Genomic DNA, 12,934 nt, shown 5'->3' with positions numbered 1-12,934 from the left:
AAAGCAACCTTTGAAATGATGTAATAGTTTCATGCCTACCAGTCTGGGGGGTTTACCTGACAGATATTCATTATTTCATCACCAACCAACTAACGATTACAAAGCTACAACTGTCTCCTGGTGCACATGCAATTTTGAGGGCTAGAAATTATAAAATGTCCAGAGAAATAGAATATTTGTGATAAAAATAATCATAAAACATGTCTTCATGATCTTTGTATGTTAAAAAAGACTTTTTCCAGACAGTTATTTACTTTAGAAGATAAGAACCTTTTCTTAAAAGAAGATATAATTTTTTTAGTGACTTCTGAGCTATTCTAATGAATGAGTACGACCATGAAACATTCAACAGAAAGGTCAGTACTTAGCAACAGTTTCTTTTACTGGAGTGGAACCACCTGTAAAGCACGTGTGCTGAGAGGAGAAGCCTCTTTTCTCTGAGCTTCTAAAGGCAGTCATGCTTTAAGAAATGGGAGAGGACAGTTGTCACCAAAGGAATGACCAAGCATCGTCACACAACTTTCCTTCTATTAACATATTTGTTGGGAAAGGTCTGAAAAGATAGTTCCTCATATATAGTGTGGACAGCATCAACTACAATCAGCCAGCATAGGATTCTCACCTTTTGCCTACCATGTCAATTTAAAACTAAAGCTAAAACCAGGATAAAACTGGTGTTCCCAGTACATCTGCTCGGCTGATGCAAGGATGTGTGCTCTGGACAGTATATCTGCCGCAGTCTTTTTCCTGAGCATCTCCTTCCTCTTCAGAACAGACACTTGAAGGCCAAGGGTGGAGTTTCCATTCCAGGCCACATACATTCCTGTGGTGCCTGCTCAGCTGGAGTTCTAAGGATTCTTCCCAACAGCTGGGGGCAGGAGAAGGGGGAACTTACCTTCTTGACTTCTTTGCTTGATCTGAATGTCTGTTGAACAAAGCAGTCACTTTCAATTGCTTCAATTTCTTTGACTCGTTTCACTTGCTCTCCTAAGGTGGCTTGGTCTACAAAAAGAGGGTACACACTGTCAACATATGTTACGGGAGGCTTGTGATCAATGTTGTGTCTATGCAATGTTTTCTGAAGATGTTTTATTACTTATGAAATATGAACTGGGTTGAGGTCAAGACATTTAAGCTAAACCATCACAAAGAAATTCTTATCAACCAATGAGGGACTGAAGGCTGTACACTGATATTTCCAAAGAGATAAGAAAGGGCTTCATTGGAAATGGGAAATTTTGCTGAACAAGTGTCACCACTGACAATGATCCCAGTGGATCTGTGTTAATCTTGTGGGAGGATATTTAGTTCTTTGCTAAGCTAAGGCCAATGGGAAAAATTCTCTCTTGATAGTTCATAAACCACATCATGGATTCTGCATTCTGGCTTGTGCTATCAATAAGATGGTGAATTAGCAGCTACCATTTTCTTGGTAATAACACTTAAAAATTTGGCTGAGAGCTAGCAGTTATTGTCAGACAACCCATGGAAATTACTTTAGCTTTGATGAGGAAATACAGATATTTGCATCTAAAAAAAAATCAAGATATCTATTAAGAACAGGCTACATGAAACCATGGTAGATTTAAAAAAGAGATGATCTAAAGACAAGCTTAGCTTTAGACAATACTTTTTTTTAAAAAAGGCATTTTTAGGTTTTGCTTCTCAAATTTCTATGTATAAAATAAATCACTTGGTCAGCTACATTGTTTTCCTGGAGATGATCTTAAACAAAAAAATAAAAGTTTGTTTTTTCTATATGAAATTTCTCTGACTACCAGATCTACAAATAATAAATATCACAAAGACAATTCTGTGGAAGGAAGAAGGTGATTTCACTGTCATGGATGTTTGCTCGACAGATAAAGAAGGCAACCCCCATCTTTCTTGAATTATGTTTCCAAAAGTCATCATCTGGTGGTCAATCTTGTGGTGATGACTCTTTGTATTTAGAGCACCACTGATCCTGTACTTGAAGATTTTCTAGCTTAGTCAGACCTACTAGACTCTGCTGGCATTAGCTTTAGAGAGTTCAAAGTCACCTCTATGAGCCAATGAAGTAGAACCTTGGTGGAGGATACCACTCCCACACTGTAATATTGATATAGCCAATGCAACGAATCCATCCAGAGTTACTTTACTCATCTCGACAAAAGGCCTGAGTAGATTTACAAAGAAATGCCATTACATATGCTATTCTACATGATCTAGCTTTTGACTATTATTAATTAGGGGAAAGTCATGAATGATTCTTAGTCTGTCTGAGGTCATTTTCCAATCACTAGTATTGCCATGAGAATTAATAAGAGCTCTCTTCAGACTTTGGGACTATCTTGAAAATGCTAAGTGATTTGAATTCATGGTTCTTCTTCCTCTGCTGGGAAAATAAGACACATTTTCTCATTTGGTTGTGCTTCCCTACATGTCAGGGGTGAGATCACAAACAACTCCTGACAGCTAAATCTTGTCATTTTTGCGGCTTTAACCCTGGGTACACTCCCAGCTTGGAACACTCATAAAAGTGTCATTGCAGAACCTGGCCAAAGGGTCAGAATACTTAAAGAGATGACAAGGGGGAGCATCAGAAGAGAGGCAAAGAGAAAGACAAACGGACAGATTAGGAGACAACAGAATATTATCTTCTTTGTGCTTCTGGAAAAGTCAATTCTGAAATAACAAAGTGACAGTACAGATAGGAGAAGCCTAGATCACTTACCCTAAGATAATGAAGAACAAGCCAGAGAGCCGACAGCCTTTTAGCAGGGAAACAATCGTACTGAGAGTGGGAAAGCTTTATTCACATTTCTGTGACTAAAAGAGACGTCTTCTGCATGAAATTTACGTTTTCAGTTTTCTAAGAGCGTGATTTTCTGTGATCTGAAAACATCAGCTAATAAAACATGCCCTCTATTTCCTCAGCTGCACATTAGCATTGATAGCACTGGCTACCTTGACTTCCTGTCTTAACCCCTTGCCTCTGGTATGCTTTTAGGAGACATCCACAACAATCTTACAAAGACTGATTCTGCCTTTTAGACTCTGTTTGGTAAACACCAACATTTTAGAGAATGCCAGCACTTGCTGATCCCCAGGCCTTCAATAAATGTCTGTGGCATCGAATGTGTAGAAAAATACGGAAACTTTAAAAACTGGCCATCATTTAAATCCCATGCATAATAAATTTCTTTTTTGAACACTTGTATTAATCAGACATGAACTGACAGTAAAGACGCGTAACAAAGTTACAGACAGAATCAAAAGTCACAGAAGGTTTTGAGAGTGACATCAATGACATTAACATGGTAAAAATGGACTGGAAGGAAGCACAATCCATTAGTGTGTGATACTTTTTGACAAACACATTATTGGTGGATAAAATGACTTCCATATGTTGTTTGTCAGATGTCAGCAGAAGGGATATGTATTTCATAGTAAAATCAAAAATAATGGAGTCAGAAAGCTAAGAGGCTACAGACAAAAAAATCAATATGAACTCGTACAGCCAATCCTCTTACTCTCTTCATAGTGAAAAAACAAAATTAAATATTTCATTAGTTATTGTTGAGGCTATTTTTATATAAAAAATAAGGCTCTTCTGGCTTATAGGAAATAGGTGAAGGGCCACAATCACGAGTAATTTCAGATAATGCAACATTAACACTTAAGATTTATTTTGAAAATACTAACAAATGATAACACATACTTGGAAATAGTTAACAAAAACTACAAGGCTCTAATGCAAGCCTTCATTGTGTCAGTCTTTCTGTTATTTATGGATAGACAGCCTGCCTAAGCCAATGGTCCCAAATTGGGCAGCAATGCTCTACTGAAAACAGCAGATGGCATTAGCAGACAAGATGTCACAGCAAAAAAAAGAAAAAGTCAACAAAAGTACTGGGGAAAAGCACCCTATTGGAACAAATACATACTGAAATTTCAGTATCAAGTGACTCAGAATATAAACATTTAATGAATTTCCCCCAAATTAAACATGCTTCACAGAATCACAGTATTTTGGCTGCACAGTTATCGAGTTAATCCTCAGGTTACTTTTCTTTGTGCGTCCTTAAACATATTGCCAAAATGACACAAATAATAAAAAAGTAGGTTGTTTTTACACTGAACTATTTAACAATGGAAGTATGTTTGAAATTTCTTTGGGGAGTATAATTTAGCCGTTAAGAATAATAACTGATTCAAATCAATTGGAAAGGGTATTTTTATGTATTTCAAATGATTTATAAATACTGAGAATGAAATGATAGCTAACTTTTATGCCAAGATGGCACTTTAACAATTGGTAAAAATCTGCGTGGGTGAGGTGTTCTTTATATGGATCCATGAACTTAAAGATGTTTTCATAACTATATTTCATTATAATTGATTTTCTTTATCATCTGATGTATTTTATTTTATGCATTTAAAAACATTATTCTGAAGAATCTATTTCCTTCATCAGACTGCAAAAGGGGTCCATGACATAATAAAGGGTTCAGAACTCCTGCCCCAATTCTCACTTGTACTTAAACAATTGCTGTACTCCCTTTCAATAAGACACATTCCCAGCTTTCCCCTGAACATATTTGAAGGATCTGTGATTTCATCAGTGTGGCTATTGCCTTTATCAGAACAGATTTCTGGCCTTCCATAACTTAGTAGATGGTTCTAAGAGTTTCTGTCTGTAGCCTAGTGATGGGTCTTCAAATGAGACTCATGAAATCTGTCACCGGGCCATGCCTGCCCGAGCTTGCACTGTACTAGCCCAGCCATAGAGAAAACAAGGTCACTGGATCCATTTTGAGGCATCCAGGAAAGATTTAATGGTGGCTCCTTTTAAAAATACAATGTGTTAGTAAAACAAAGCTGAATGCAGAATAATAGTAATGACAACTCTCTCTTGGGGAAGAGAAAAAGAAATGCCCCTCCCTGAGCTTTCTTTAGAAAGGAGGTCACTTGGTCTGCTGGTTTTGCCTGTTTTTCTTTGTTACAAAGGAAGGCTCAATGGTTGGTTGGTCGGTTAGGTGGTATATCAAGAAATGTTGTTTTTGGTCAGCTGTTTCAGTAGTGTCCAACTCTTTATGACCCTACTTGGGGTTTTCAAGACAAAGCTACTAGAGTGGTTTGCCATTTCTAGCTCATTTTACAGACGAGGAAACTGAGGCAAACAGGGCTAAATGACTTGGCCAGAGTCACACAGGTAGTAAGGGTCTGATTCCTGATTTGAACTCAGGTGTTCCTGACTGGTATGGCGCTCTATCCACTCTGCCACCCAGTTGCTAACTATTTACATTTAAATTAATTGACTAAAGTAGCACAAACATATGTTTAGTCACTGCCTCTAAATCTTTTTCGTTTATTCTAATTCAAGTTTCTATGTGATTACAGTTGGTGTGCACTCCAATGATTTGGTTCTTCTCCCCATCTCCCTAAGTGTGAGGTTGTATCTCAAAGTTGTTTTAACTAGGTTCTGGGGTCCATAGTACAAAACTTTGCTAATATCTGAGGCTGTATTATAAAGAGTTCCTTGTAGTGTTTCTGTTAATGAGTCCTGTTTTACGTGGTGTTGGAACAGACTCACATTATGCTAAGTTACAATGAGGTTCTAGTGTACTAGTTAGGAACACTTTTTTTTGTGGTATAAGTGTCATCACATAAGATTATACTGTGCATCAAGTTAGCTTTCATTTAATGAAAAAGAAAGTCCACGACTTTTCCTGCCCGCTCACAGGCTGGAATGCCTTTTCTTTCTTCTCTAAATCCTGTACTCACCAAGGTCCAGCCTTGGTTCCACTTCCTCCAGGAAGCTGTCTGGGCTGGAAATGAACCACTCTCTTCCCTGAGTTTTCAGAACAGTATTATTTGCACTTGGCACTATCACAGCATGACAGAGTGGTAGGGCTGAGGGGACTTGATGGATCACCTCATCCAATTCTTTATTTCAAGGATGACTTAATCAGCAAACATTTAGTAGTTGGTTACTCGGTGCCAAGCACTGTGCTAAACCCTAGGGATACAAAGAAAAACCAAAAACAGATGAAGTAACTGAGGCCCCAAGAGGTTGTATCTGCTTCAAATTAGTTTGTGGGAAAACTGGCATTCAAACTCATGTCTTCTGCCTCATACGGAACAATCATCTTTTCATAATGGTAGAACTGGTAGCTGTTATGGTACTTTTGACTGTCAGTTATCTTTTCATGCCTTTTCTCCCCCAAAGAGTAAATTCTTTGAGAAGGTAAAATCCATATTGTAGCTGACAGACTTGGGGAGTTGAATGGGACTTATACTTCAGTGCCTCCTCAAAGCAGGGATCCTCTGCTTAAGAGCCCCTCTGAAGAGGAATTCATGACTCTTAAGTCAGTTCACTTCATTTATGGATAGCTGTAATTGGCAAGGAAGTTTACCAATGGAGAAACCACATGCTCCCATTGGTAGTCAAGGTTACTGGAAGAAGCTACTGGTATGCTGGACCCCCTGCCCAGGATGTTCCACAGAATGAGACAGCATGGGTGTGTCATGATCAACAATCGCAGAGAATACCCTACATCACTGAGATAACAGATCATCATGTATTGCAGTAAGAACAGAATATATGCCTATATCTACTTTAAAGTCTTGCTTACATTAAGAATTCAAAAACATCTGTTGATCGATTTGATGTTAAAGGCTATCTTAATAAAGTCTTTTAAAATATATGGGAAAAAAAATCACAAAATATAAATTTTATTTTTAGAAAAAATTTAAAGCATATCCCAAGATATTTTAAAGGACATCAATATGGCTAATTCTTCTAGTTTATACTCTAATTATTTTGCTTATAGTTAAAGGGATTGTATATAACTTTCTTTAATATTCCTATGTGAATAATATAAACTGGGAGCTGTCTTTTGGGTTGAGCTATTAAGGCAGGGGGCTTACAATAAAAACTCGTGTGGGGTGTGTGCTTGTGTGTGTGTGTATGTGTGTGTGTGTGTGTGCGTGCGCGCGAGCGCGCGCGTGCGTGCGCACTGGCCAGTAATGATAGGAAGGAGACACAAAAGAGTGAAGGGAAGGCCAATGGAGTTACTTCAGCGTTTCAAGAATCTGTGATTTTATTCGTGAGTGTCTTCCCTCTACCAATGCAAACAGCAAACCCTCAGCTGCTATTACTGGCATTTGACAGCTGCTATGGCTAAAAGTTCACCATCCTACAACCTAATGGTGAGCTTAGCTAGCTGGACCTCAGACAACAGAGATTGTCACCAGCTCCATCACTGATGCCTGTTCGCCCTGGCAGGTGGCATGTGCTTCTCTAGGGGCATGGCCTTTCAGTACTTGGTGTCTGAGCATCCACATGAAAAAAAAAGTTACAAAAGTTTCTGTTGGCCTTTGACCTTCTCCAGGCTTTAAAGTGGATTCTACACTGAGTGGGAGCTAAAGCTTGGTGAGGTTGGGCCATTCCACCAAGCATGTTTTTCTCCCTCAGCTTTATGAGTGACTATACAGGTTCTTAAGAAGCGGAACGGGGGAATTGATAATCCATCATTGTACTGTTAATAAGTGATAATTTATTGTTTTTCAACAGCTAGTTGATGAAACAATACAACTTCTGTACTGTATGGACAGTTTATTATGATCTCACATAGGGAAAATCATGTTTTCACAAATCCGTTCCAGGGTAGGGTCTGGAGGGACACAGACAACTGTGATTGGCCAACCAATGTCTGGATTTCCTTTTAATGGGCCAAGTTACAGTGGTCCAATTAAAAAAAAAAGCATTTTAAAGGGTGAGGTAGATTTTTTGGGAGCATGCAGTAGTAAGTGTAATTTCATCAAATGTAACATTTACTAAGTGTGTAAGACCTGTGTGTAAGACACTGTGCCAAATTTTGGAGATACAAAAATGAAAAGGGCCACAGCTTTTCCCCTCAGGGAGTTCTGTGTAAGGGGGTTGCAGCATACACACGGATAAGTAGGAGGTGACAGGAACAAAGGAGAGACCCTAACAGAGTTCTAGGGGGAAACAGGAAGTGGGAGAGAGACTTTGCAGTTGCAGGGTCAGGGAGGAAGAGGTATCACATGAGCCTGGAAGATGGCATGTATGAATGAAAGCTCAGTGGTGGGAGATGTCAGCTTGAAATACTTTGTTTGGAGTACAGTTTGCAAATGACAGCCATGTGAAGTTGGCTGGAAAGGTAGGTTAGACCCAGATTGTGGTGTGACTCAATAACAATGATGACGATGATGATAAAGGTAACTGATATTTATAAATCGTGCCTTTAAGATCTGTGAAACACTTGACTTACACAAGCTTCTTTCAGCATCACCACAAACCTGGGTGGGGGGAGGGGACTACAGACCCTTCTGTTCCCATTTTATAGATAAAGAAACTGAAGCCTTTCAACGTGAGACTAAGGGGTCTGCATTTTATCCTGTTGGCAATGAAGGGACATGGGGGTTTGAAGCTAGGGAGTGACTTGATCAGACCTGCAGGTTAGCAAAGTTATTTTGGCAGTTATTTATGTGAAGCTGGTAGGAAAATGAGTTCTAAGAAAAAGGCCGACCAGCCTGTGGTAGTTGTAGGAATGGAGAAAAAGGGATGGATGCCAGCGGTGCTTTGGAGGAAGAACTTACAAGGCTTGACAACCCATTGGATATGTGTGTGGGGGTGGGGGGGAGGTGAGGGAGAGGAGAGGGAAGAGTCAAACAGGGCTACAAGATTGTGAGGTTGACCTCCAAGCCAAGGTTTCACTCCTTTCCTTCAGTATGGATATGGATAATCACATCCTAAATATTTAGATTTATAATCTTTACTTTTATAATGGTGGCTCTTATTCACTAGAAGAACCAGCAACACCTTTTTTAATAATGACTAATCGAAATTTTAATTCCATCTCTATTATGTCAACTGGACATACACCACCACCTTAAGTAGTAAGTCCCATTTTCCCTTGACTCTCTCTACCATTTCTTCTGCTGCAAATACATTCTGCATTTAAACTACACCTCTCTAAAGCAGAGTAGAACATGACATTTTAATTCTCATGTTCTGTGGGATTCTGGGTAGGCCTCTGTCCTGAGTGCCTAGTCAGTCCTTATGTCTGAAAACTTTTCAAAGACAAAATCTCCACAAAGGATTTTTAAAGGCATAATTACTAGACAATCTGGACATCATTAAGCCTAGAAACACTTTAGTCTTGTAAGGATCAATTGCTCTGAAATGAGAATTACTTCTTTTCTGGCACAGCTTTTGTATTGTATGAAAACTGTTCTGAATTTGGCCAAGACCAAACAAGAAATCTCACTAGTTCTTTTTCCCCCTTGGTTCTTCCCAATCTTGTTCAGAAAGTCTGAAGTTGTTGGGCCATGGAAACATGTCAATTTTGGTTTGTTTATGCTTTATTCTTAAAGGAGGTTTAAGAAGAACCTCTCTTTTCCTGTAAGGAAGTGGTAGATTCAGAATCAAAGGCCACTAATTATAGGAGAATATATTGTCATTTTCCTAGAAAAGGCAGCATTGGAAATTTAATGACAACTAAATAGACATCTGTTATGCTTTCTTTGTATATCTCAAACTATGTCACATCAAAACTAACTTTTGGGTAAAATTTGAATCTGTTTACTGCCACATGGTCTCCAAATACTTCGTTCCCATAGGCTTGCTCTGTCTAAGCCAGAGATAATGATAACAAATATGGGTTATTAAGTCTAAGCTAATAAAGGGGTAAGAAATAACAAGTCATTTAAAGCTGCTGGGCATTTTTCTTCTTTTAATAGAATAAAGGAACCTGGCTTGAGTTGCACCACATTAAGAGGGCAGAATACGGACTCTGCTGTTGCTGTTAGCTGTCCATTTTAATTCTGGAATTCTTGTTGACTCTAATTAAAATTCTATAGATGGAAGAATTGTATGTTTCTAAGGCTTTAGCAGGGAACACTGTCTGCCAGCCATCTCCAAACACCCCATAACCACACACAACCAGCCTGTCAGGAGAGCTAATGCAGACACTGCAGGGCACACCACATTTGTCACTGTGGCTAATATCAGAGATACGCAGCTCTTTTTTCTCAGCACACAAAAGCAAGATATGTAATTCAATGCTCAATTTACCCTTGTCTCGCAGGAGATTTTCCCCCGCTAATTGATAGAAATTAAGCCATTAATCAAGCCACTAGCCATCATTCAACCCAGGGAAGATGAATACAAACTTTCATCATAACCACCTTCCCCATTTTAGTGTTCATTAGCATTAATTTTTAATGCAATTATGCTATTCTTTTACGCTGAGCTCATAAATTACTGCTCTTTTGTTGCTGGCTGGCCTTGTAAAATCCAAAGTAATGCTTTGTGCTCTGATCTTAAAGGCAATTACTGGGTTCTTCTATCTTTTATATCTTTGTATCCCCAATAACCTTTATACACCATGAACACCCATAGCTGCATATATATTTTAAATTTTTGGCATACAGACATACATAGCCAAATATGTCTGTAATAGATATGTGTAAACATCAAAATATTTCCATTACAATATACATGTAAAGACAGAAATAAAATCTCATCCATTCACCTGGTATTGATTCAAATATTTAAAGTAGCAAGGGTTCTTATGATCAAAATATAAAGAACTTATGCATTATATTCCTATTTTTTTTTACAAAAATTAAGATATCAAAATATTTTCATAATTTAAAAATATTTCTAAGGGTTGAGATAGTAAAGATAAATATAAGGCAGAAGTCTGAGTTAGATTAAAAATAACCTCACTTCTTTACCTTGGATTATTATTTCATGTATATACCCATGTTAAACAGTTGTGTTAATTCTTAAAAATCATTGAAATTTTTCTTCTACCATGCAATATTTAATATATCAGAGAAATATCACACCACAGTATGCTCATTGTATACATATGAATAGCTTTGGAGCACTTCTACATAAAGAAATATGGTCTAGTAGAAAGAGGATCCTGGTTCTGATATTTGTTAAGCCCCTGACCCTGGGCTTCCAAAGCCTTTATTAAGTGCTTACCATGTGCCACACATTGTGCTAAGTTCTGGGGATCTAAAGAAAGGCAAAAAACCAAAACAAAACTCAAAACAGTCCAGGACTTCAAGGAGGACACATTCTTGTGTCCCTGGGGGCCGGGGGCTGGGAGACACCTTGGAAATAACAAGGTACATTTGAGATATAGAGAGAGTAGATGTTAGGTAACCTGAGAGGAAAGCAGTCAGGAGCTCTCCCCATATACCCAACAAGGCACTGGTTATATATGCTTTTAAGGGCAAAGGGAAAAAAAGCCTTTTTTTTTTTTTTTTGCTTCCCTCTTGTATTATTCAATGAATACCCCAGCCCCTTTTTGGGACTACTTCTATTCTGGTTGGGCAGTGGCTGGAGAAAAGGTTTGACTGGTCAGTATCCCTCCTCTGAGATCTTACAGACCTTCACAGGATTACAGATTTAGAGCTAGAAAGGTTTTTAGAGAACATTAAATTCACTTTTTTTTTTACAAGTGAGGAAACTTAGGCCCCAGATGTTAACTGCCTTGTCCAAGGTAAAAGGTAAGTTACAAATCTGGGATCTGTGCCATGCTCTAAGACCATTGCTCTTCTCACAATCCCTGGCCCTCTGTCATAGGTCTGGATGCGCATCTCTTCTCTATCCCACTAAATGAGAAGCTCCATAAGGAGATGGGCCAGGTTTCCTCAGTACCTCCTAAAGTCCTTACTAGATAACTGGCTCTCAGTAAATGTTAAAGGAATGTTGCCTCCCTTCAATGATGATTTAATAAGCCTTTCTTGGGGAAACTGTCCATAAGATGAAGAGCATTACTGTAGGGCCATGGCTGCTGGGTTGCCCTTAGCACTCTTCCCTTTGAGAGCAGCATTTCCAGAGTTGTCTAACATGGTAGGAGGTGACACAGAAAACCTTAGGTAGACCTCCTTTCCTACCTGCCTTGAGGCTCCTGAGAGTCCAGCGGAAACAGGGTGAGGGGAGCCTTTCTGCTTCCCTGTCCTAGCTCCCACTGCGCAATCAGGTGCTGGACATCTCCTCTCAGCAGGATGCTGACTCCCCCTCCCCCATAGCCCAGAACTCAACTCCAGTGCAATCATCAGGCCCACTATCCCCTTCCCAACATAACTGGTGGGGGATAAGGTTGCCGATGCTCACTTGAATATGCAGAGTCACTAATCACAATCCTGGTAAAATGGTGAAATCTGCCTGGTTGCTATAACCTGCAGTTCCTCATTGGGCCATTTCACCTGCTTAATAGCTCACTCCCTTAGAGGTGTCAGTTTCTCTAATCAGAATGTCAAGTCAAGAAGCCCTTCCTTTTTAAGTCCTTACTATGTGCTAGGCACTACATCAAGTGCTGGGAACACAAATATAAGCATCAAAAAAGGCAGCCCCATGGGGCGGAGCCAAGATGGCAGCTGGAAAGCAGGAACTGGCTTAAGCTCTCTCCCAGGTCCCTCCAAACATCTGTAAAAAATAGTTCTCAATAAATTCTAGAGTTGCAGAACCCACAAAATAGCAGAGGGAAGAGGGTTCCAGCCCAGGACAGCCTGGATGGTTGCTGGGAAGGGTCTATCACATGGAGCTGGGAGCAGAGCATAGCCCAGCCCTGTGTGGGCCACACCAGGACCACCCAGACCAGGAGCCAGGCAGAACAGGACGTAGGGCCCTGAATCATTGAGCTGTGGCAGTCACCAGACTTCTCAATCCACAAACGCCAAAGACAATAGAGCAGGTTAGTGGAAAAAGTGCTGGATCATAGTGAGAGGAGTGTGCAGTTGGCCCCAGCACTGGGGGTGATGGAGGTGAAGTAGCTCCTGCTGCTGCTTCCAGAGCTCCAGTTGAGGTTGCTTCTGGCCCAGGCCCAGCCAGTGGGAAGAATTAAGTGGCGAATCAGAGCGGGAGTGCAGAGCCTGCTTTGCTCTGCTTGGATCTGGATCA

General features: G+C 39.7%; 1 protein-coding gene across 3 annotated transcripts in view; it reads right to left on the bottom strand.

Moving 5' to 3' along the window:
- Nucleotides 1–12,934, bottom strand: part of RSRC1 (arginine and serine rich coiled-coil 1) — a 449,846-nt gene that overhangs the window by 8,227 nt on the left and 428,685 nt on the right. For all 3 annotated transcript variants that reach the window (XM_036756193.1, XM_036756191.1, XM_036756192.1), the window contains one exon: nucleotides 896–1,002. In XM_036756193.1, coding sequence (XP_036612088.1) covers nucleotides 896–1,002 — 107 coding nt within the window. The remainder of the gene's footprint in view (nucleotides 1–895; nucleotides 1,003–12,934) is intronic.

This window comes from Trichosurus vulpecula, chromosome 4, assembly GCF_011100635.1.
Source record: "Trichosurus vulpecula isolate mTriVul1 chromosome 4, mTriVul1.pri, whole genome shotgun sequence".
In the NCBI taxonomy this organism is placed as follows: domain Eukaryota; kingdom Metazoa; phylum Chordata; class Mammalia; order Diprotodontia; family Phalangeridae; genus Trichosurus; species Trichosurus vulpecula.
This window is presented reverse-complemented; position numbering and strand designations above follow the sequence as displayed.